At 57.9% G+C, this 22,415-nt stretch overlaps 1 protein-coding gene across 3 annotated transcripts in view; it reads right to left on the bottom strand.

Moving 5' to 3' along the window:
* Positions 1 to 1,274: 1,274 nt before the first annotated feature.
* The window catches only part of IRF2 (interferon regulatory factor 2), a 75,813-nt gene continuing 54,672 nt past the window's right edge, over positions 1,275 to 22,415 (bottom strand). For all 3 annotated transcript variants that reach the window (XM_008151891.3, XM_054720147.1, XM_054720148.1), the window contains 4 exons: positions 22,032 to 22,146; positions 10,779 to 10,943; positions 3,791 to 3,837; positions 1,275 to 2,595 (listed from right to left, as the gene is read on the bottom strand). In XM_008151891.3, coding sequence (XP_008150113.2) covers positions 2,293 to 2,595; positions 3,791 to 3,837; positions 10,779 to 10,943; positions 22,032 to 22,146 — 630 coding nt within the window. In that variant the 3' untranslated portion in view covers positions 1,275 to 2,292. The remainder of the gene's footprint in view (positions 2,596 to 3,790; positions 3,838 to 10,778; positions 10,944 to 22,031; positions 22,147 to 22,415) is intronic.

The following is a 22,415-nucleotide window of genomic DNA, read 5'->3' as shown; positions in this document are numbered from 1 at the left end:
CACCTGGCCAGGTTCTGGGAGGCTAGCTATAGCCACAGACGTGGAGGAAGCAGGGCGGGGCAGGAGGGATGGGGGGGGCCATGGGTTTGGGGCCCGCAGAGCTGCTGAAAGGGGCAGGACATGAGTTGGGAAGAGGGAAGGGGAGCTGGGAAGAGGGAGGGGGGACTGGGAAGAGGGGCCGGCCACCTTTAACCCTTAGATGGCCAGGCATGGGGCTCAGGGCTACCTTCTGGTACTGTTTCTGTGAACTCCTGTGGGTGTCAGCACGGGGAGCTGGGAGAAGGGCAGGGCTGAGCCGAGAGCTCCTTGCTGAGGCCAGAGCGCCTTTCCTCCTCCCCACTCCTCCTCTCCCCTCCGAGGTCACCCTCAGTCAGCAGTGCTCCTCACAGAACCAGCAACCACCCCCAACGCGCCTCTCAACCACAACCACGGGCCAGTGAAACGCTCCAGTTAATTTCTGCTCAGGGCGCAGCCGTTTACAGCCACTAATTACCTCTGCAGCCTCACACTGAGCGGCATAAAGTCAGCCCTTTGTCCTTCACTGCGGAGCCTGTTCAAATATTAACTCAGCCATCTCCTCCACACCCCCAGGTTAGCCATCTCCTCCACACCCCGGGGCAGGAGGGAGGCAGCTCAGCCTCAGGGGTCACCGACAGACACGTGGGAGCGTGAGGTCAGCGCAGAGGCTTCCCAAGGTCAGGACTACACCTGGACGTCCCAACGGGTGGTGGTGTCCGGGGTCACACGTCTCACCGGAAAGACGTGCCCCAAGTCTGAGCCCTCCGTCTGTGGCCCCGGGTCCTGGGAAGAAGATGGACTTAGCGTAGGAACCCAGTACACAGCCCCAGTTGAAGATGCCTTGCCCAGGGGCCCATGATGGGACACACATGTGACATTTCAGTCCTACGGAGACGCCCCTGGTGGCATGTGCGCAAGCAGAGACAGTGGGTGGTAAAGAGACTCCCCCCATCGTCACCCCAGACCTGGGCTTCATCACGCCCCCGACTCTGACTACCTAAGTGACCTTGAGGAAAGGCATTCACTGGGCACAACTGTGAGGACCGCGGAGGGCGACTCCGGTGAAACACGCAGCCCAGCGCCTGGCTGGGGACCAGCCCGCCAACGAGGCCACTCCTACCCTCCCAGGAGGAACCTCTGGGGTTCCCCGAGGTGGGAACAGGAAAACGTTTTGGTCCCCAAGGAGAAACGATCCTTTGTCGGTCCTGTCCCGTGACTGCGCTCCCAAGTACATACAAAGCCAGGCGTGACGCCCATTAAAAATTTAACTATATATCATATTCATTTATTATCAATCCACAGGATAATTTGATTGCTACATGAGCTCATAAAAGCTTTTTCACCTTTACAAAATTAAAAAACAGTGTGCCACAAGGGTGTCATAACAACTGCTGAGAAACAAGAAAAGGAATCTTAAAATTATAAATTTGCTGTAGAAAAGATAAAAAACGATTTTATTTTATTTAGATTTTTTTTTTACCTTGAATAAAATATTCCCCTGTATAAAAAATAAAAAAGCTTGCTCTGGTTAGAATTAGAGTATTCTCTCTCTCTCTATCTCTCTCGCTCTCTCTCTTTTTTTTTTTTTGTCTTCAAATCTGGGAATTTGCATAAGATCTCCGAGATCATTTTCCTTAGTACCGCATGGCCTTCAAGCATAGCAGATTTAGAAAGATGCTCTCTCTCTCCCTTAAAGCAGTCTTCACATGGGACATCCGTGGAGAAGAGCCCTTTCCCCTCCTCCTGCTCCGGGTGCGGGGAGGAGGAGGAGAGGAGCCGGGTGGGGGGCAGGGGAGGGCTGAGTGTGGAGAAGGAGGGCGAGGGCTCGAGAAGGTCTACCTGTAAGTGCTTTACGATAAGGTGCAGAAGCCGGCGAGTCGCTAGTGCTGCCCTATGTACATATTCACAAGGATCACCACTTCCAGCTCGTTCACATTTTCTCCTCCGCTCGCTCCGACGCGCCCGCTCGGCGGGGTGGCCGGGCCGCAGGCGGCCGCGTGGGGGTCGGTCCTGTGCCGTCCTGGCGCTGGAGGGGGCGGCCCCGGACCCAGCAGGCTCTACAGACACCGTCTGCCTGCCACCTGCCACCGGGCTGGCGTCCTGAGTTAGAGAGAAGCCCGGCGCCGCCGCCGTCGGGCACGGCGGTCCCTGTCCTGCGGCCGAGGCTCTGTGCCTTGGGTTTGTATAGAACGGGTGTCAGAGAGGGAAATAAAATACAGACAGACAACACGAAGCCGAGGCGAGCCGACCGACCACCGCCGGGAAGTCGCAGGCCTAACAGCTCTTGACGCGGGCGATGTCGGACGTCTTCTTGATGACGCTGGCCCGGGTCTCGCGGTCCGGCCGGCCGCCGCCGGGCGCGGGGGTCACGGAGGCCGTGAGCGGGTGGTCGGGGTACGGGGGCCAGGAGCTGCTGAAAGGCATCGGGTAGTTCTCCTCCTTGATGGTGACCTGGAGGTCGGGCTTGTTGGAGGTCACGAAGGTGGCCATGCTGGGCAGCAGGTAGGTGCTCCGCGTGCCCATGTTGCTGAGGTACTGCTTGCCTTCGATGTTCCGCTTCCGCCAGGGCGGCCGTCCCTTTCAGAGAAACATGAGTAAGAGGTGTGTTTTCCTGGCCTCCCATTGGCTGGGGCTTAAAAAAATAAAAGCGCCACCCACCCCCACGTGTCAGGAAACGGAATTTCCTGAGCGCTGTGGAAGGAACGGGAGCTCAGCGCCTCCACGTCCCTCCGCGGACACCCGCCCCAGCTCGGCCTGCCCGGCGCGGTGGCCTCTCTTCCCTTGTCACCGCTTCCCATCGGCGGCCCCCCGGAAGCGCAGCCCGGACGCTGGGTGCAGGCAGGAAGGCAGGGCGGCCGCTGGGTGTCGGCTTCCCCTCCACGCCCGTGCCCAGCCCCGTCACTGGTGGCCGCTGCCATGGACACTTGGTTCCTCAAGGATGGCCCCATCAGGGGGGGGGGGGGGAGTGAGAACAGCAGCACACAGTGAGCGCCCCCTGACTGCTGGCAAATGGGTGCTGCTCGGAGCTCCAGGGTGCCACGCAGAGAGCTAACCCCCAGGGCAGCCTCCTTCCGAGAAGGAGCCGGAAGGCCGACCTTGGAGACGTGGCTGGAACGTCGGTGGGCGTCTACACGTTGCACTGTTTTCTCAGAATTCCCGGACTGCACTGGGAAGGGTGCAGTGCCCTGGGAACCCACCAATTCCAACAGCCACCAGCCGGTCAGAGCCCCCCTCTAACTCAGACACAGCGCAGGCTCTGGCAGGGCTGCTGGCCATCACCCCACAGCCCTTGCCTGCCACGCGCGCGCGAGGCAGCCTGGCAGAGGGAGACCCGGGGGAAGTGGTGACTCAGAATCAGGACCCACACACACCTGCCCGCAGGGGGCGGGGCTGCAGGAAACGGGGGTGCAGGGGGCGGGGCCGCCAGGGCGGGGCTCCAGGCGCCCGTGGGCTATTTTGCTTAGCACAGTCAGATCCTCACATCTGGCTCCCGCTTTTGGTCACGGCACACACTATTGCCGCTAGAGCATTAGGCGGTTTACAGTGGTTGGAACACCAGCGTCTGCTGGCCTGGATTTCCGTTTCCTTTTCCTTCTCTCTTTCTGATGGCAACGTCAGTTCCCAACGCTTCACGTTATCATTCAAAACCCAAGAGTATGATACATTTTATGTTCTGTACACCTAACCGCACACACACACACACATCCACGAGGAAGACGGACGACCGGAGGAAAAGAAACGTAAGGAGCGCAGGAGCGGGCGGCGTGCTTACCTCGGCGCTCTCCTCGTCGCTGGGCACGCTGTCGGTGGTTTCGCTTTCTGTGCGTGAGAGAGAAACACAGGGCCGTCATTCCTGCCCGCAAACCGTTCCGAGGCTCGGGCGGGGTTTAGAACACGTATCAGCACCTCTTTTTCCAGGAGCGAAATGGGTACCTGACCTCCCCATCTCCATCCCCTTCCTAAGGTCAAACACTGACCGTGGGAGAAGCCAGAGTGACCACGGCCCCTCAGACGCCATCGCTTCCCGTGGGCCAGGCGATGTTTGCTCACGGCCACCACTTCCCAGGGTGGGGTGCTGGTCTCGGGGTGCCCAGCTGCTGTCTGCTCCCCGTGCCCGCCGCGCTCCCGGCCAGGCCCGTCCTCACCACGGCTGTCTCCCCAGCCCCATACGGTCCGCTCCCCCAGCCCATGTCAACCCGCTCACTGAGTCCCAACGCGGAGCCGTTCTCCATCACCCCATTCACTCAGACCCCTCCTTGCCCTCACACCCCTTCGGTTCTGGTATCTGGGGTTTGTAAGTTGCACTGTCCACCCGGGTCACTGTGGGGGGGTGGGGCAGATTCCAGGGTGGCCCCCAGGATCCTCATCCTGGTCTTTACCTTCTTGTGGGATTCCCCCCTTGGGAGCGGGAGGGGGGGCAGGGAGACGACCTGTGACTTGCTTTAAGCCAACAGAACACAGCGAAGGTGATGGGGGGACGTGTGTGATTAGCTAACGAGACTGAGGCCTGTGTGCTGAGGACATTCTGTCGCTGGCTTTGAGGAAGCGAGCAGTCATGTTGGGAAGGCTCGTATGACAAGGAATTAAGGGCTGCTTCCCGCCAACAGCCAGCAAGGAGCTATGTTTACTGTACCCCACGCCGTAGGCGCTTGGACACAGACCCCCACTTCGCTCCTCAGATGGGACACAGCCCCGGGCCGCACCTGGACTGCAGATGGGTGCAGGGGACCCTGAGCTCAGCCACGCCTGCACCCTGGCCCCCGGGAACGGGGGTGAATAAATGTGCGCTGTCTGCAGCCACTGCGTTCGTGGTTAGACTGTGCGCAGCCAGAGATAAGGAATTCTGGGCCCATCCGGACCCGCCTGCCCGCTGTGAGCCACTGCCCGGACCCGCCTGCCCGCTGTGAGCCACTGCCCGGAGCTGCCGTTTCCTCGTCTGCAAAACGGGAGGGGCGCTCCTTCCAAAGAGGGTTCGGTGATGAGTGGGCGAGGCGGGGGCGAGGCCGACGGGGCCCGGGGCGGGGCGCACTCCGTCAAGGGGACTGGGCCCCTGCACAGAGCCCGAGGCCTCGGCCAGCACTGGATCTGCACACGCTAGACTAACAGAGTCCAAGTCGACCGCTGGTGATCAGAAATCACGTGTAATACAAGATTGTTTTAAGCAAAAAAGTTAACTTTTTTAAGCAAAAAATCTTAAAACTCTAAGTAAAAAAATTGTGTGCAGTTGCTCAGCGTTCACAGTTTTGAGAAAACCAAATACAAAGGGTAGAACCCTTGAAATACACAGACCCTGAGGCTGGGCCATTCATTTTACAGGCAAGGCCGGCAGGGCAACCCTAGCTGAGAACATCCGCTGTGCCGCGGGCCAGGGCTGCCGCCTGTGCACAGGCCGCGTTTGGCCTGGAGGACTGTTCATGGGGAGCAGCACCCATCCTCCTCCCATTGAGCAGAAGAGCTCTCGGCCCTCACGCTCGAAGCCTTTCACCCGAACCTACTGAGGAACTGGCCTCCCGTCTCACTTCCTGCTGGTGGCGCAGCCGGGACTGGCCGGGCCGAGCCCAGCCCTGTCGCCCACCCAGCGCTCAGGGCACAGACCAGGCTCTCTGGAACGAAGGCTGGAGAACCCGAGGACAAACCGAGCCGCAGGTTCACTCCCTAACCCCGTGGTCGGCAAACTCATTCGTCAACAGAGCCAAATATCAACAGTACGACGATTGAAATTTCTTTTGAGAGCCACATTTTGTAAACTTAAACTTCTTCTAACGCCACTTCTTCAAAATAGACTCGCTCAGGCCGTGGTATTTTGTGGGAGAGCCACACTCAAGAGGCCAAAGAGCCGCATGTGGCTTGCGAGCCGCAGTTTGCTGACCACGGCCCTAAACGAAGAGAGCGAGCGTGCTGACATACGGCTCCACCCTGCACGCGGTCTCTGGGCCAATGTTCTCCAGCGACTTCTCCCGGGCACGGGTGATTGCCGACGGGACCAAGAGCAGCTAGAGGACGGCCTCTCCTCTCCTCAGACGAGGCAGATGTGCCCAAGCATCCGGCCTGGGAGCCACAGACCCTCGCTGGTAATGGCCTTGGCTCCCGCTCCAGCCTCTGATGACATTTCGAGACCCACTTCCCGTTGCTGTGCTGAGCTTTCTCTGGCTCTGAAGCCAAGGTTTCTCTTCCTTTCGTACCCGTCTTCTCCCCTCCACTCCTCATCACCCCCATCGGTACCTTTCCCCTTCAGTGAAGAACAAACAGGTGCCAACAGGCATGCTGGGGGGCTGGAAATATGCAAAAATGGGATTCCACAGCCCAAGCCACAGCTGCGGGAGGGGCGGGAGGGGGGGAGGCAGCCCCCGGGCGAGGCTCCTTGCGAGGACCTCACACAGACCCTGAGCATGAGCAGCCGTCAACCACCCTGTAAACCTCCCAGCTTTTGGCTTCAGGGAAACAGTGGGGACAAGAAAAGACACACAGGCTCTGAGCTCTCGCTTCGGCTGACACTGAGCGCAGAGCATGTTTCTGAATCGAGACGATGGCCCTGGCGTGGCTACGAAGGCTCTCCACACCGCCACACCCGTTCCCCACGTGGTTAAAGGCCCGGCCTCACGGGCGCCGGCGCTGCAGCCGAGGACGCGGGCCCTTCTCTCCAGGTAACGGTGGTCCTCGGGCTGCCCCGGAACCACGGCGCCAAGTGCTTTGCTGGGGGCGCGCAGGCCCGGTTCCCGGTTTGACTTCACTGTTACCGCCACTTTCCGGGTCCATTGTTATCCCACAGATGAGCCCCTGCGGCTGCTGCGTCCAGATCCGTGTTGGTGCCCAAACTCCAGCAGGAGTTACTTCACCTTCCCTGCTGATCACTTTCCATTTGGCTTTTATATTGACTTCGGACACAGTGGAATTAAGAAAGCATCGGGAGCTGCTTCCCGCTGGTCTGAGTTCTGAGGGTTAACAGGTACGGGATCATCCACTTCACCTTCCTGGCCTCTGCTTCCTCGAAGGCCACTGGGGGAGAGGGAGGGGGAGGGGGAGGGGGAGAGGAGCAGGGCCAGGCTGATCGCAAAGACCCTCTTCCCGAGCTCGAGGAGGACGCTCGCCTCAGGCTCCCGCTGCCCTTCAGCCCAGTGTTCTCGGCCAAACCTTCTCGGGGACATACGGGAGGAGGGACGGCATGCTTTACAGGGAAGCTTTTCTGCATGCTGACATCCTCGTACATTTTCTGGAAGGTTCTTGTTCGACGAGTGTAAGGTTGAGGAGGATTTCTTTCCCGCGATCCTTTGCTCAATCGCTTTCATTCGGGCTCAAGTAAAAGGTTCAAAGCAGAGTGGTCTTCATCTCAAGGAGCCTTTATCCCTGCCCTCGCGCCCCCCCCCCCCCCACCCCCGCCCAGCAGAATGCAATGGTTTCTGTCAGGGCCCCCATCTTTGCTGCCGGCGGCTGGTCAGCAGGCGATCTCTGTTCTCTGGGCCATGACCAGTCAGTCCCTCGTAGCATGCTTCCTTCTCCAGCTGGCCTCCCACCCTCTCACCCGCCTGCTCCAAACACTCCGGCGGCTTTCCTTTCCAACACCAGCGGCCACCTGGCAACACCCTGCTGTCACCCCCCGGGCAAGAGGCCCTTCGGCGGACCTTCAGAGATCAATGCCTCTCCTCCACGCTCCCCAGCAGGGCTCTGGGACCCCCTCCCCAGGACGGAAGTGTGACGGATCCAACCAGAGAGAAGACAGATTTGCAAAACCGAGTGTGGTTTTGTGATCCTGCTGGGATTGTATTTCAGTGATCAGAGGGGGGAAATAGCTAACAGCAGCCTCCAAATACCAGTTTCCTGAACAAAGGCATGGAAGTGGTTAGTGGAGGTTGAAACACAGTTGAATAAGCAAAACCAAAAAGAAAAAACACAAACAAACAAACAGACCCACACCCTGTCACGGGAAGCAGGCAAACAGCAATCCTATTGGCAACATGCAGGTGGAAAGGGGGTCACAACCAAAACAGCGTCCTTTCTGAGCAGCACGCTCCAAACCCGACTCCTGAGACGCACACCAGCCGTGGCCAGGAACAGGTGCGTTTCCCACGTGCCCGTCGGCTCTGGGAACGCCGCAGCGATGAAACGCTTTGGCTCCAACCAAGCAGCCTCCCTCCCAAGGGCGCTGGAGAATCCGGACGATGAGAACAACAGAAGGACCGAAGGCCAGGCTCTAACAGAGCCGGCTCCCGCCTGCCAGGCCCGCACGGAGCTTCTGAGACCCGTGCCGATGTCCTGAAGCGGGAATGCTGTTCTCGGGGTTCTGATGCTAACCCGAGAAGCCGCGGCTGGCGGAACAGCAGGGGGAGGCCTTTCCAGAATCGCTGAGAAGACTTCGGAAAAGTCTGACTCGACACATACACAGGGACGTCTATCAGAAAGCTCCAACGCATTCAAAAACCGCATGGGCCCTACCCAGTTTGCTCCGTGGATAGAGCGTCGGCCGGCGGACAAAAGGGTCCCAGGTTCGATTCCGGTCAAGGGCACGTACCTCGGTTGCAGGCTCCTCCCCAGGCTGGGCCCTGGTCGGGGCTCGTGCCAGAGGCAACCCATCGATGTGTTTCTCTCATGTCATTATTTCTCTCTGTCTTTCCCTCTCTCTTCCACTCTCTCTAAAGTCAGTGGGAAAATACCCCAGGGGGAGGATGAACAAACACCGCCTGGGGAGTCACGCAGCGTGAGCTGCAGCCGCACGCGGTAGCCACAGCCACGTAAGAATGGGCAGAGCAGCTCCGTGCTTCTAGCTTCCGTTATCTCTGCTGTAAAACCCAGGCCGGAACAGCCGGCCCTGCCTCCTTCGGTGGGTCTTTGCGATCATAAGAGGTGGACGTGTCCTGAGGGCAGAGCCCCGCACGGCTGGGGGGAGGGGAGGCGGGAGACAGCATCTGGGTAGCAGGGCTGAGCGGGCCTCTGGCACACGCTCCCTGTGGGTGCTCCCTGTGCCATCCTGCTGCTCACCCCTGGGCCACGGCTTTTACCCGCATCGGCCCCAGATTCCTGACTTCAAAGAGGGCGCCGTGACGGTACCCAGGCTGCGGGTTACTCTCACGATCATGAAGTCAACGGGCACCCAGCATCCACGCAGCTCCCCGGGCGCCATACACAGGCAGGAAATCGCAGTGATGGCTCCTGGGGGCCGGCAAACCCAGCGCGGGGCTCGCACGTAGGCTGCAGAACACGCCTGCTGATGAAGTAACGGACCAGCTTATCCCGTCTGACCGATTAGCTGCGTCTGGCGGCCAAGGCGGTTGGTTCCCACGCTGCTTCAGTGGTCCAGGCCCCAAGGAAAGTTAGGACACGGTGCCACGTGAAATAAGCCCTTTCCCCAAAGGACAGATCCTGGAGGACTCCACTTCCGAGGAGGCGCCCGGAGCAGCCAAATTCCCAGGAAGCAGAACGGGCTGTCGGACGCGGGGGAGGGGGAGAGGGAGTCAGCAGGTAATGGGGACAGAGGTTCCGTTTGGGAAGATGAACCAAGTGCTGGAGCTGATGATGGTGACGGCTGCACAGCAACGTGAATGCACTTAGTGCCGCTGAAATAGCAAAACTGGCCAATTTCACGGTATGAGTATTTTACCATAATTTTTAAATGTCAGTTAGACAGGCAGTTGGGGTTCGGGTTATTGAGTAACTGGTACCTCACAAACGGCCCCGGGCAGCCCAGGAAGGGGACCCTGGGAAGGATTCCCGAGCCATGTGATAGAGCGTCACTCACGGCAGGGCCTTTGCTTCGTGCTTTCAATGTTCGCGAGCAGGAGCACTGGCTCGGAAGTTATGTTTCCTAATTATGGCCGAGTCCCCAAACATTAACGGGAGACCACTGCGAAGGGAGCGTAAGACGATGCGGCGGTGGGAACGGAGCCGTCACTACTCGGTGAGGATGGAGAACCCACTGGGGCGGGTTCCAACCCTGGCTGTCGGGCCAGTTCCTGCCATGACAGGCCAATCCTGGGGCGTCGGAAACAGGCTCAATCAGAAGCTGCACGGAGTTGAAAAAGAAGGGGAACTGTCCGGCCGGTGTGGCTCAGCAGTTGAGTGTTGATCCAGGAACCGAAAGGTCACCGGTTTGACATCCGGTCAGGGCACATGCCCAGGTTGCGGGCTCCATCCCCAGTACGGGGCATGTGAGAGGCAGCCGGTCGGTGATGTTTCTCTCTCATCGATGTTTCTACCTCTCTCTCCCTCTCCCTTCCCCTTTCTCTAAAAATTAATACTATATATATATTCCTTAAAAGAGAAAAAGAAGGGAAATGTATGTGGGAGTCACAAATAAACCTGGTGGAATGGAATGAGGCTTGGGGTCTGAAGGTTGAGGTCAAGTCCTGACCCAAACACTTACTACCGACTGTGTGGCCTAGAATAAGTGCCTTCACTTCCACAGCTGAAGGAACTGGAGGACATGATCCCTGGGGTCCCACCCAGCACGCTCAAGCTCAGCTTCCATTATGAACATCCTTCCAAATTTCGGAGAATTTGTGCAAATAAAATAGACTCAAATGAACTTACACGTCCAAAGAAATGCTATTACGTGTTAGTCATGCATGGAAATGTGTGGACGATCACGTGGAGACACGGTGAGACCCTGTCTGCGGGAGCACATGTGTCGAAGGCATGCCGGTCGAGAGAGAGCAAGAGCAGTTCCCGGGACAGAGGGGAGGCTGTTGCTGGGCAGGGCAGGCGCCCCGACGAAAGGAGCCCTCCCCTGCCCCCCGCGCCGCGCCAGAGCTCCCCCCCACACCCCTCACCTGCGTAGGAAGACACGGGGGAAATCTGCAGAGGGTACAGCTCACTCATGCTGACCGGCTGCTCGTCGCTCTCGGTGGTCACCTCCACCACCTGGCAAATGTCTGGCGGGTTGGTGACAATCTCTTGGTCCTCGATGTTGCTGTCCAGATGTGACTGTCCTACAACTTCAAAGAAAGGAAGCTGTCACGCACCAACGCCTCCCGAACCAGTGACCGTACACACTCTCAGGACTGAACACCTTCCCCGAAAGAGCTGGCCAGCCAGGGCTCAGCGTCTCAGTGACCACGTGTCAGTGGCCGTGAGACTGAAGACCAGGCCCCGGGCTCCTGGGACTGCTCCCAGCAGGCCTGCCAAGTCCCCTACAGGGGGCAGCATCCCCACCCCAGCCCAGGCCCAGCCCCGGCTGTGGGATCAGAGGCTGCATCCGGACCTCGCCCCCGGCCCAGGTGGACAGCGCCTGGCACGGACCCATTTCTGTTCTCTGCTCCCGCTCCACACGAAGCTGTGTGCTATGCTCTGAGTCCTAGTTCAGAGACACACGATCAAACCTTAGCAGGAAGGAAGCACCACCCCAAACCCCCCACCGAGTCGTTTCTAGCTGTGGGGTGCCCTGTTCATGCTCCCCAGGCCACGTGACCGCTGGATGGAAGAGCAGGACGATGGGGCAGACGCTCACCCAGTTCTAACAAACACACCTGAGTCGCATCGACTCCCCAGAACACGGGCAAGATGAGTTCTGACCACCTGGCTCGGAATCCTGCCTCACGTTTTTAAATCAAACTTTTTAGTTTGAGATTATTCTAGATTCACACACCGTTGTAAGGAATAACAGAAAGAGGTCCTGTGTGCCCTTCACCCAAGTTTCCTCCAATGGCAACACCTCGCAGAACCACAGGTCAAGGTCAGGATACTACTGACAGCCATCCACGCATCCGCTCCGATCTCCTCGGAGGCTGTATCCTGCGTGTGCTTATGGGTGTGTACTTAGTTCTATGCAGCTTTATCACAGACGTAGCTTCACATACCCGCCCCACAATCACCAACACAAGCATCTCCTATGTTCCTCTTCTGTAACCGAACCCCCCTTCCTTCAGCCGCCCCTTCTCGCTAATCCCCGACACCCACCAACCTGTTTCCCATTTCTCTAATTTTGGACATTTTGAGTTGTGTTCTCAACAGACTCACACAGTAACCTTCTGAGCTTGCCTTTTTTTTTTTTTTTGCACTCGGCATAACCCCCTGGAGATTTATTCATTCGGGTTGTGTGTGTATCGAGAGCTGGTCCCTTGGCACTGCTGAGTGGCATTCCATGGTCTGGATGTCCCACAGTCTGTCCACCCTCTGAAGGACTCTGGGGCCATGTCCATCCCTTGGCTGTTACAAATCAGGCTACAAAGAACATTTGCGCGCAGGTTTTGTGTAAACGTAAGTTTCCCTTTCTCTGGGATAATGTATCCCAAGAGTGCAGTTGCTGGGTTATGTGGCAATTACATGTCTAGCTTTACAAGAAACTGCCAAACTGCTGTCCAGAGTAGCCATACCATTTTACATTCCCACCAGCATGGATGGATAATCTTTTTTTTAAAAGACTCACCCGAGGACATGCTTAGAGAGAAGAAAGGGGAGGGAGGGAGGAAGAGGAGAGAGAGAGAGAGAGAGAGAGAGAGAGAGAGAGAGAGAGAAAAGAGGAGAAACATCAATCGGGTTGCCGTCCGTACACCCCAGGACTGGGGATCAAACCCATAATGCAGCTATCTGCCCTGACCGGGAATCATCCCTTTTGCACATGGGATGACGCTCAACCAACTGAGCCACTCGGCTGGGCTGGACGATCTAACTTATGCACAGTCTATCCAGCTTTTGGTGTGGTCACTATTTTTTTACTTTTTAGCCACTGTGACTCATCATAGCTTTAATTCCCTGCTCTACCCCTAATGCCCTGCTCTACTCTTACCCAGAGCTGACCTTATACTTCAGTGGGCAATTAACTGGATGGAACACACCCGAACACTGGACCAGTAATCCAACGGGAACAACGCTGTGTTCCCCGGACCTCCGCATGCTGCCATCGTGTATAAGTTATTTTAACATTTTCTGCCCTGAAAACGACAGGCAAAGCATCACCATCCTGTTACAAATACAGACACCCAGGCACAGAGACGCACTTGGAGTGACTTGTCCAAGGCCACACAGCTTGGATCGCGTGCAGTGCTGTGTCCCGGACTTGTCCCGGACTCCTCCCGGCCGCCCGCGAACGCTCAGGGCCGGCAGGGAGGCGACACTCCCGCCTCCGGAGAAGTCAGCCTTCACGGCCCGCTCCTGTGTTCATGCTCACAGTCTTTTCACCGCTCGAGCATTTGTTTAGAAATGGGTCCTGCTTTGAGTGCGTCTTGGGGTGATGAAAAGACGTGCGTCAGGTAGGGAAGGGCTGGGAGGGGTGGGCCGGCCGAGAGAGGAGACGTGGGTGTGACAAGGGTCCTCAGAGCAGCATATGCAAGGGAAGGGAACGTGGATGCTGCCTAGGTTTTCCTGGAGGGGATGAAATTAAAGAAAAGAAAGGCAGGCGAACCCTGGCAGGCAGGCTCCCGAACTCTTACCTGACCCTTGGGGCTACCTCGCTGAGCATGAGAACATCCATGACGCCGTTCACTAGACACACACTGACCCCTCCGTGTTCCTTCTGCCGCTTCTCCCAAATAAAGTAAGAGCAGGAAACGAGGCTTCCCAAGTCCCGGCAGCAGAAACCTAACGGGTGTCGGAATGTGGCCGAGGGGAGGGGGTGTACAGTACCCCCTCTCAGGCCGTTCAGATCTCATGTACCTGTGGCTGGTACCAAAGCCGCTTTAACTTCCGACACTGCACTGCCTTCCCCACGGACACGGCAGCTCCCTGGGGGCACCAACGGCGGCAGCAGTTCAGCATCTTCCTAGTTTTGCCCCTTTGTTCTGACCAAAATTCTCTCCCTCCCTGTTGCTTTTCAATCCTCACCTGAGGATACTGGTTTATTGACCAGAGAGAGAGAGATCATTGTCTCCTGCACACGCCCCAACCGGGGCTCGAACCCACAACCTTTTGGTGTACAGGACGAGCTCTAACTGAGCCACCCGGCAGGGCTCTCCTCACTGCTTTTCCCACAATGCCCAACTCTGCGATTCAACTAACCCAGACTAACGGAGCACCTACTCTGCACAAGACTCCGTGGTCACGTGCTGGGGGGCAGAGAGATCACGTGGTGCAGGACCTGGTGTGTGAGAAGCCACAGGGCCTCAGCGGGCACGCAGCAATAGAGAGTGCGTTCAGCAGAGCGGCGGGACGAAAGGGAAGCGGGGAGAGGCCATGTGACGGGAGTGGAGGAAGTGGAGTGTTTTTTCCAGTTCGAGGAATCAAAGGCTTCAGTGAGGCGATGACAGGGATGGGGGGTGGGGGGGGAGGGCCAGCAACAGGCAGTGTTCACAATGCCTGCTTTTTTGGAGCCTTTTCCTGGCCACCCCAGAACAGGCTGACCTCTCTTTCCTGAGCGCCTCTCACTCACTGTCCCCGCTGTTCAGCCAAAACGACAACGTGACACGCCTTGTGACATTTCCTGACGTCCTGCTTCCCGCTGTGAGTTAAGGCCGTATGTCTTCATCCCAGCTGCTAGCTGTGTGTCACTGCCCCGTCACACGGGGGCCTCTGGGAGAGCCGAGGACCAAGTCACAGCAGCCGCTCCTGCCCGGCACGGGATTGCAGCTCGGCGAGTCGCTGCTGAATGAACAAGCGGGCAGACCGGGGCTCGCCGACGGCAGCGAGTCCTGCAGCGGCCCATGCCACTTGCGAACACCGGATTCAACACACGTGTTTTCTAGAAAATGTCAAGGCATTCGGCAAGTGGGTTTTTTAGACCTAGGTTAATCGTCATTGCCCCAGAAGCTGCAGGTAGAGGAGGGATGTATTGGGGTGATGAAATGTCCTGTCTTCACTATACGAGTAGTGGTGGTTACACAACAGCATGCACCTGTCAAAATTCACAGTCCTGTACGCCTAAAAGGGGTTAATTTTTCTACTGTGTTTCACCTAATCTAGGTGACTTAAGACAAAAAATCAGATAAGCAGCTTGACTCAACTTTTAAAATTAAATTTACTGGGTAACGTTAGTTAAAAACATTAGCAAATATCAGGTGCACGACTTGGTCAAACTACACCTGTCTCCTCTACTGTGTGCTCACCACCGAGCCTCGTCCCCTCCGTCACCAGGTATGCGGCCCCCTTCACCCTCTTCTTCCGAAGGCCGTGACCGGGATTCCAACGTCCGTCTTTGTTTCGGGCGACAACCCGCATCCCCAGTTAAGCTCATTCCATCGTCCCTGAGGCAGCGGCCCCGGGAGTGTGCGGCTGCACGCCTTCTCTCCGCCCGAGCAGCGCTGTGGACACTGGAAACTGTCCGACTCAGAGGCGCAACCCAAGAGAGAAGCAGGGGACTCCCAGCATCTGAGATGCTCTCTGCATGGACTGCAGGCGCCACCCCCATCGATCTCTCTCTCTCTCTCTCTCCCCCCCCCCCCCCGTCTCTCTCCATGTGAACGCACTTCCCCACCACCAAGCTTTGCCTCAGTGATAACATACAGTAACCCTTGACCCGTGACTACTGAAAAGTGACAAGAAGAGCAAACGTTCAGCAATCTAGAGCAAATTCGGTCAGAGGCCGCACCCTCTGGTAAGTAATCACAAAACCTAACATCTCCTGAGCACTCACCTTTGCCCCTCCCACCACCCCAGGACCCCACACCCCACAAGGAAGGATAGCTATCGGCCTCATTTTAGACAGGAGGACAGACATCAGGACAGACAACAAATTCAGGGTCAGACGGGCAGTGACCAGTAAGTGGCAGAACCAGGATTCACCCTCAGCGTTCCCTGACCCCAGAGCTCAGCAGGTGCAGCACAGCAGGGTCTCCCTACCAGAGAGAGCCATTAGCACGCTCACAGGGAGCGGAGCGGCCCTGGGCTTTCTAAGCCCCTCTCAGGACAGAAGCATGCGGTTCTCACCTCGTGAGCCTCCTCCCGCCGGGCTCAGGGCCAATAATGAACCTGCTTTTCACGGTCCCGTGTCGGGTGCAAAGGCAGGCTCCAAAGGCTGGAGGAGCTAGAAACCCACTGGGCTTCCCGGCTTATTAAGGTCAGCACGTGAGGAGAGAGCCGCCCACAGGAACGCAATCCTCCCCGGACCCCGTGCTGAGAATTACAACAATATTATTCATGGCTGGCTCCTGGCGAACCGGCTTCGTGCCTTAACAGGTCAGTCTGGCTTTATTAACTAACCAGTGTTGACTCCACATAGGGCTCCACCGGAGAGAGCAGTGCCCCGCGCCTGGGAGAGCGCGCTCGCTAAATCAAAGACGACCAGGAGCTGAAAGGTCTTGGGAGGTGGGTGGGCCCCTACTGCTGAACAGCTGAGAGCAGCTGAGACCCAGGGAGGCTGGGAAAACCGCCAGCGTCACCTGGGAGCTGCAGGGTCCAGGATGAAGCTCCCTGGGCGGCGTATAGAGTCAGCCCTCCGCATGGTGCTGTGGAGGGGGTCCTCGGCCCACCGGAGGGCTCAGGTTTTACCTGCTAACATCAGCCCTGATCCCGCAGCACGGGGCGGGGCGGGGCGGGGGGGGACCACTTTCCGTCTCAGATGTGTCTGAATGTATTTTGATGATATCATAGCCCTCATCATCTTGGTATTTTACCACCGTACAACCACCCGCTCCCCTCATTTGATCCTCGTACCTGTGAGGTAGGCAGAATCAGTACTATTTTTTTTATTTGTTAATCTTCATCCCAGGATATTTTTCCATTGACTTAGAGAGAGTGGAAGGGAGGGGGGAGAGACAAAGAGAGGGAAATACAGATGTGAGAGAGAGACAACAATTAGTTGCCTCCGGCATGTGCCTCAACTAGAGCCTGCAACCGAGGCGTAGGCTCTGGACTGGAATCGAACTCGGGACCCTTCAGTCTGCGGGCTGGTGCTCTGTCCACCAGAGAGGGATCTGGCAAGGGCGGGGTCAGTACATTATTTCCATTTTATAGATGAGGCAACGGAGTCCTAGCGGGGTTTAGGGAGCTTGCCCGAGATCACACGGTAAATAAAGGACAGCAGAGCCAGGTCTGGAGACCACGTGTTTTAACTTCTAATCTGGTGCACTTTTAAAACAATAATAACGTGGTCACGGTGTAGTCTAGCAGCCCAAGAGCCATGGTGGGAGAGACCGTCTGTGGGGCTGGTCAGAGAGAAGGGAGCCCCGTCCTTGCAGGGCAGGCTGCCCCGACAGCAACGGCCCCGGCAGGGGCCTGGGAGGCGAGAGGTGACCGGCACAGTGTATACCCCCGCCCCCCGACACCCCGCAAAAAGCATCACACACATCGGTGACCCAGCACAACTCAGAGCAGGGCACCCGCAGGTCTCAGGGTCAGACATCCGGGCTAGCCTTCTTGGGCCGGCAGCTCGAACCCACACCGGGTCTGCACATACTGTGGCCACTGCGCCTCAGCCGCTGCCCACAACAGCGAACGCACAGCCAGCCTCGCTCTCTCTCCCGCGGCACGTGGAAGTCCAACTGTTCAGAGTGGTTCAGATTCAAAACGAGTTCTGAAGAGCTGGGCGGGGACCAGGACCCTGGGCCGCGAGGGAGACTCCCGGTCTCTGTCCTTTGGTCGCTGTCCTCCGGGCAATGGTGGCCTGGGGAGGCTGGCATTGTTTAAAAACCGCTCTGTGTGGAGAGTGAACGGGGAGGGGACAGGAGGAAAGCGGAGGTGACTGGGAGGAGCAGCAGAAATAGAAAGAAGGGCCCTAGCTCAGTGGTTTGCTGCTCTGTTGACTGAGTTTGCCGACCACGGCCCTAGCCAGTTTGGCTCAGTGGAGAGGGCCTCAGCCTGTGGACTGAAGGGTCCCGGGTTCGATTCTGGTCAAGGGCACACGGCCGGGTTGTGGGCTCGGTCCCCCTGCAGGAGGCAGCCAGTCAGTGATTCCCTCTCATCACTGATGTTTTCTATCTCTCTCTCCCTGCCTCTCTGTAATCAATAGAAGTATTTTTAAAAAAAAGAAATAGGAAGAAGGGGAATTGAGACCGAGGATGCGGGAAGACGGGAGGATTTCACAGTGAAGTTAATGAGGGGGTAGCGAGGGAGAGAGGGGAGGAGAAAATATTATGTAGCCTCATAGAGATGGCAGGTTTCTTGGGTAATTCATGACTTTTTAAGGTAAAAAAAAAATGACAGCCAAAACCCACTGCCCGTCTCCCAGCTGCCGGTGGTGACAGAGCGCGCCATGCAGTCACCTCTGCGCCCAGTGAGGACGGCTCGGTGCTCCGGGTCCCGCACCTGGGTACAGTGACACCCCGTCCACACCGCCCGTGGTTTCCTACTGTGCCGAGGTTTCGGGGGGTCCTGGTCAACGTGGGTGCCTCGTCGCTGGCCCCACTCCTGGCGGGGGAGAGCTCGGCCCGCCCAGGAGCAGGCCTGGGGCACGGCCCCCCGCAAGCAGCATGGGAGACTTCTCTCGACTGCCACCTAAAGATCCCCCCAAAGCTACTGCTCATCTTGTAAGTGGGGTGTTCTGTATCTGAAGCCCCGGGGAAACGTCAAAAACGGGACCCACGGAGCCGGGAAAGACGGAGACAGCGCCCCCGCCGAGGGTCCCCTCAGCCACCCTCCAGTCACTGTGGAGTCCTGGCGCCAGGGCCTTCGGGGCAGGGGGCAGGGGGCACTCTCCAGGGGTCTCTACGTGGGGAAGCTCTTCTCTGCAAATTCAGTCCTCCCTATGGACACCTGAATATCCAAGCTTGCCTAAAAAGCTACCCAAAGTTTACTTTAAAGTTAGTCCAATTTGGAAGCAATTACAAAAAAAAAAAAAAAAAAGCAAAAAAGGACGTTCTATAAGGTGCATTTGGGGCTGCCAAAACCCAAATTACACTGTTTCCTGATTTCTGTGGTCTCGTCACTTAGGACCGGTCGGCTCACTTCAGCGTGTGAGGAACAGCCTCCGGTTCCCCAGCAATCTCTGCTTCCTTGAAGGGCGGGGCTGCCTTTTATCAAGAAACACAAGGGCTGTACACCGCCCGGCGGGGCGTCAGACAGAGGCCCGCACCTGCCCGCTCCTGCCCCTGCCCCAGGCCCTGCACGCAGCTCAGCCAGCGCTGCGGCCCGGGCCCGGCGCCAGCGGGGAGCCGGGACAATCCAGCAGGCTGCCGGCGGCTTCCGCCCCCGAGAAGCAGAAGTTGCCGCACACGCAGGATAACGCAACGCCAACAACAAGCGAGAAGAAAAGCGGGGCGTGCTTTGTCCTCCCCTCGAAGGGAGAGCGGGGGCAGGTGGCCGGGGTGCTAACCTGTGCCTTTAGCCATGGGGGCAGAGGGACCGCTGAGAGACGGGTCTGAGACACGGAGACGGCACCCTCCTTCGGGGCGTGCACCTGAATATCCAAGACGTGAAAGAGCATTCGGCTGTCCCAGGCTAGAAGGCAAGCCCCGAGTACAGCCTGCGGACGACTGCGCGTGCGTGCGCGTGTGCCTGTGTGCATGCGCACCTGTGCATGTGTGTGCATGTGCATGTGTGCATGTGTGCATGTGCATGTGCATGTGTTTTCCTGCTATGATTTGTGGCCAGAATTAACGTAAAACTTAGCAATCAAGCAAGAGCTCACTGTCAGGGCAACAGTGCACTTTGCGCTTTGCACACTTAGGGATCCGCTTACACAAACAGCCATCCTGTCCGGAATACAACGTCTGGGTGCCGGCCTCCACCGGATCAAGTTAATGACTCAACCACTGCCCGGCCCCGAGCCCGCGGACACCGTGAAGGAGTCCTGCCACATTAACCGCTTGCTTCCGTTCCCACTCACAAAAGCGGGGTGCAGGCACCCTGACACTCCCGTCTTGGTGCCTAAATACAAAACTGAAAGGAACCCTGGGTTCAGAACCAAATGAACTGGACGCCCGAAACAGCGTCATGTGGAAGAAAGCATTTTTAAGGAGACTCCCCTCCCAGTGGCCTTGGGATGAGGGTCCCGGTGTCTCCCTCTCTCTCCACAGAAGACGGGGTGGCCGGTGAGCGGTCACAGGGGAGCGTGTGGACAGACGCCCCGGGAAGGGTTTACAGTCCAGGCAGCGCCGCTGTCAGCAGTGACCACACGTTACCCACCCTTCCAAACACGTGATGGCCCACGTCATTTATCACCCATCACGCCCCTTCGCAACGGCCACCCTCGACAGAGAGGTACTCAAACTCGTTTCGCTGCCATCCGTTATTTTATTATTAAGCCAAGAAGAGAATCACGTAAGGCCGTGGTCGGCAAACTGCGGCTCGCGAGCCACATGCGGCTCTTTGGCCCCTCGAGTGTGGCTCTTCCACAAAATACCACGGCCTGGGCGAGTCTATTTTGAAGAAGTGGAGTTAGAAGAAGTTTAAGTTTAAAAAATTGGGCTCTCAAAAGAAATTTCAATCGTTGTGCTGTTGATATTTGGCTCTATTGACTAATGAGTTTGCCGACCACTGACGTAAGGCAACAGGTGATCGCTGACCACACCCGCATTCGCCGTGGCCCGGAAGCACTGACTCATTACCTTGGTACCGGGGGCACGTGGCACCATCGCAGCGGGGCAAAGAGCCATCGCCGGACCCAGAAGTGACACACTGAGACTCAGAAAAATAAGTGAAAGCCCACTGCCGCCTGAGAGGGGTGCGGCAGCGTGGGGCCTCGGGACAAAGGGCTGGGGGGGGGGGGAGGGCAGCTGGGCTTCTGGTTGGGCAGGGCACCTCCCTCAGAGGGGAAGTGACCAGACGCTCGATCTCGATGTCCTCTCTCCACTCAGGACACACTGGCTCCACGCAGAAGTGCCCCGTGGAGCGTGAGCACCTGGAAGAGGCAAGGCCAGGCCTGTCCCGAGACACCGCCTGCACTCAACGCTGTCTGTCCCTCTGTCTGCATCCCCCAAAGACGTCCACGCCAAGGGACAACCCGGGCACGCGGTCCACTCCCAGAACTCCCAAACCGCAGGGCACCAGGGCTGTAGTGGCTGCGGCCTCGCACCCGCGCCCCGCTGGGAAGCAGACGTGAAGGCGCCCGGTGGGAGGCTGGCTCCGTGCCTGCTGATCTCTGGTTCTACCAGCATCACGCCGTCTCCCACCTGGAGCACAGGTGAGCGGACCAAAAGGTACCCAAGGGTGGCGACTGGGTTCTGGGGCCGGAGCTGGGCCTCACCGTGGGACAGAGTCCCCGCCACGCGTTCCTGGCAGCATCCCGCGGCGGGATGCTCACGGAGATGTAATTCACACGCCACCCTCCCGCCCAGGAGGCTCCAAATGGTGTCTACAGTGTGTCTGTATGTCACACGTGTGTGCATTTTACTGTTCTACTTGAATTTTAAATACATATACATTTTTAAACACACCCTTCAGCATTTTGGAAATAAATGCCGACCTCCTTCCCGTGGCCTGCAGAGGCTCCAGGACCTGCCCTGCCCGCACACACCCCCACCCCGACCCGTCTGAGGGACCCACCGGCTGCTCACTCCGCTGAGTCACACTGGCCTTCCCTCTGGCCCCTCACACTGCCCCTGCTCACGGCTGCGGGGGACCCACCGCTCCTTGGAGAGGCCCCAGCCTACACCAGTCCCTGGCTCTCGCTCGCCCCCCTTCTTGCCCTGGGCAGCCTTCGTTGTTAGGTGTGGCTTCGTTTACTGTCTCCTTCTGCGAAACCAGGGGCTGGGCTACTTCCTGCTCGTGGCACCGCGTCTGGCATAACGTAGGAGCTCAAAACTCCTCGTGGAACCCACGTGCGCCCTTTGGCGACACGTGTCCGAGCCTCCGTTTCTCCATCTGCACGACGAGCGTGGCCACCGCTGTGGCGTTTCTGCCGTGCACAGGTGTGGAGGGGACAGTCCCCCTCTCCCGGTTCCCAGGTTCAAAGAGGACGTGTCCACCTGAGCCATCACTGCAAGACCGCGACTTGCTAATCATTAGCCACGGAGGCGATAACGCCATCGCATCTCCTCGGGCCTCCTGGGAAGGCCCTCTCGGCCCACTTCCTGGAGGCTGGGCCATCGGAGTCCCTTTATCTGCTCCTCACACACCTTCATGGTTCCGCCCTGAAACCTGGGGGCCGGAACTGGCAGCGTGAGACGGTTCCAAGGCCCCCGCCCGCTGACGATGTTATTTCAAATCACGGTTCCCCAGGGTCGGGCCCCAGGGGGCTGCTCGTGTGTATAAGAAGGGAGATGTCAAAAACAGTTTACCTATGATGTTCACCGTACTATCCACTTCATTTTTTATAGCTGAAGCCAGGACCGCGTACTCGGGAAGATCACTTACTCCATTACTAAGCCCCAAAGAGGACTCAACTGGTTCTTGCTAGGAAGAAGAAAAGAAAACAGAATTGAGAACACTTCCTTCCCCGCCCTTTCCTCAGCGTCACTTCTACCCTCCGTCACTGTCTTTCCTGCTGGGTCATTCATTCCCTCATCCCCCCGTCAGCCAGGAGCCAGAGCGGCCTGTTTTTGCACAGGTTCCGAGGAGGAGGAAATGGTCTCCAGCGGGTGTCTGCCTTCTGCACCGAGTACACCTGCCGCGCGTGCCTCGACCCCAGCGCTGCTTCTCCGAGGGCGTGCGTGGGCACGGGG

Source organism: Eptesicus fuscus, chromosome 8 (genome assembly GCF_027574615.1).
Source record: "Eptesicus fuscus isolate TK198812 chromosome 8, DD_ASM_mEF_20220401, whole genome shotgun sequence".
Classification (NCBI taxonomy): Eukaryota; Metazoa; Chordata; class Mammalia; order Chiroptera; family Vespertilionidae; genus Eptesicus; species Eptesicus fuscus.
Note: the sequence above shows the minus strand (reverse complement) of the source record. Positions and strands in the feature narration are given on the sequence as shown.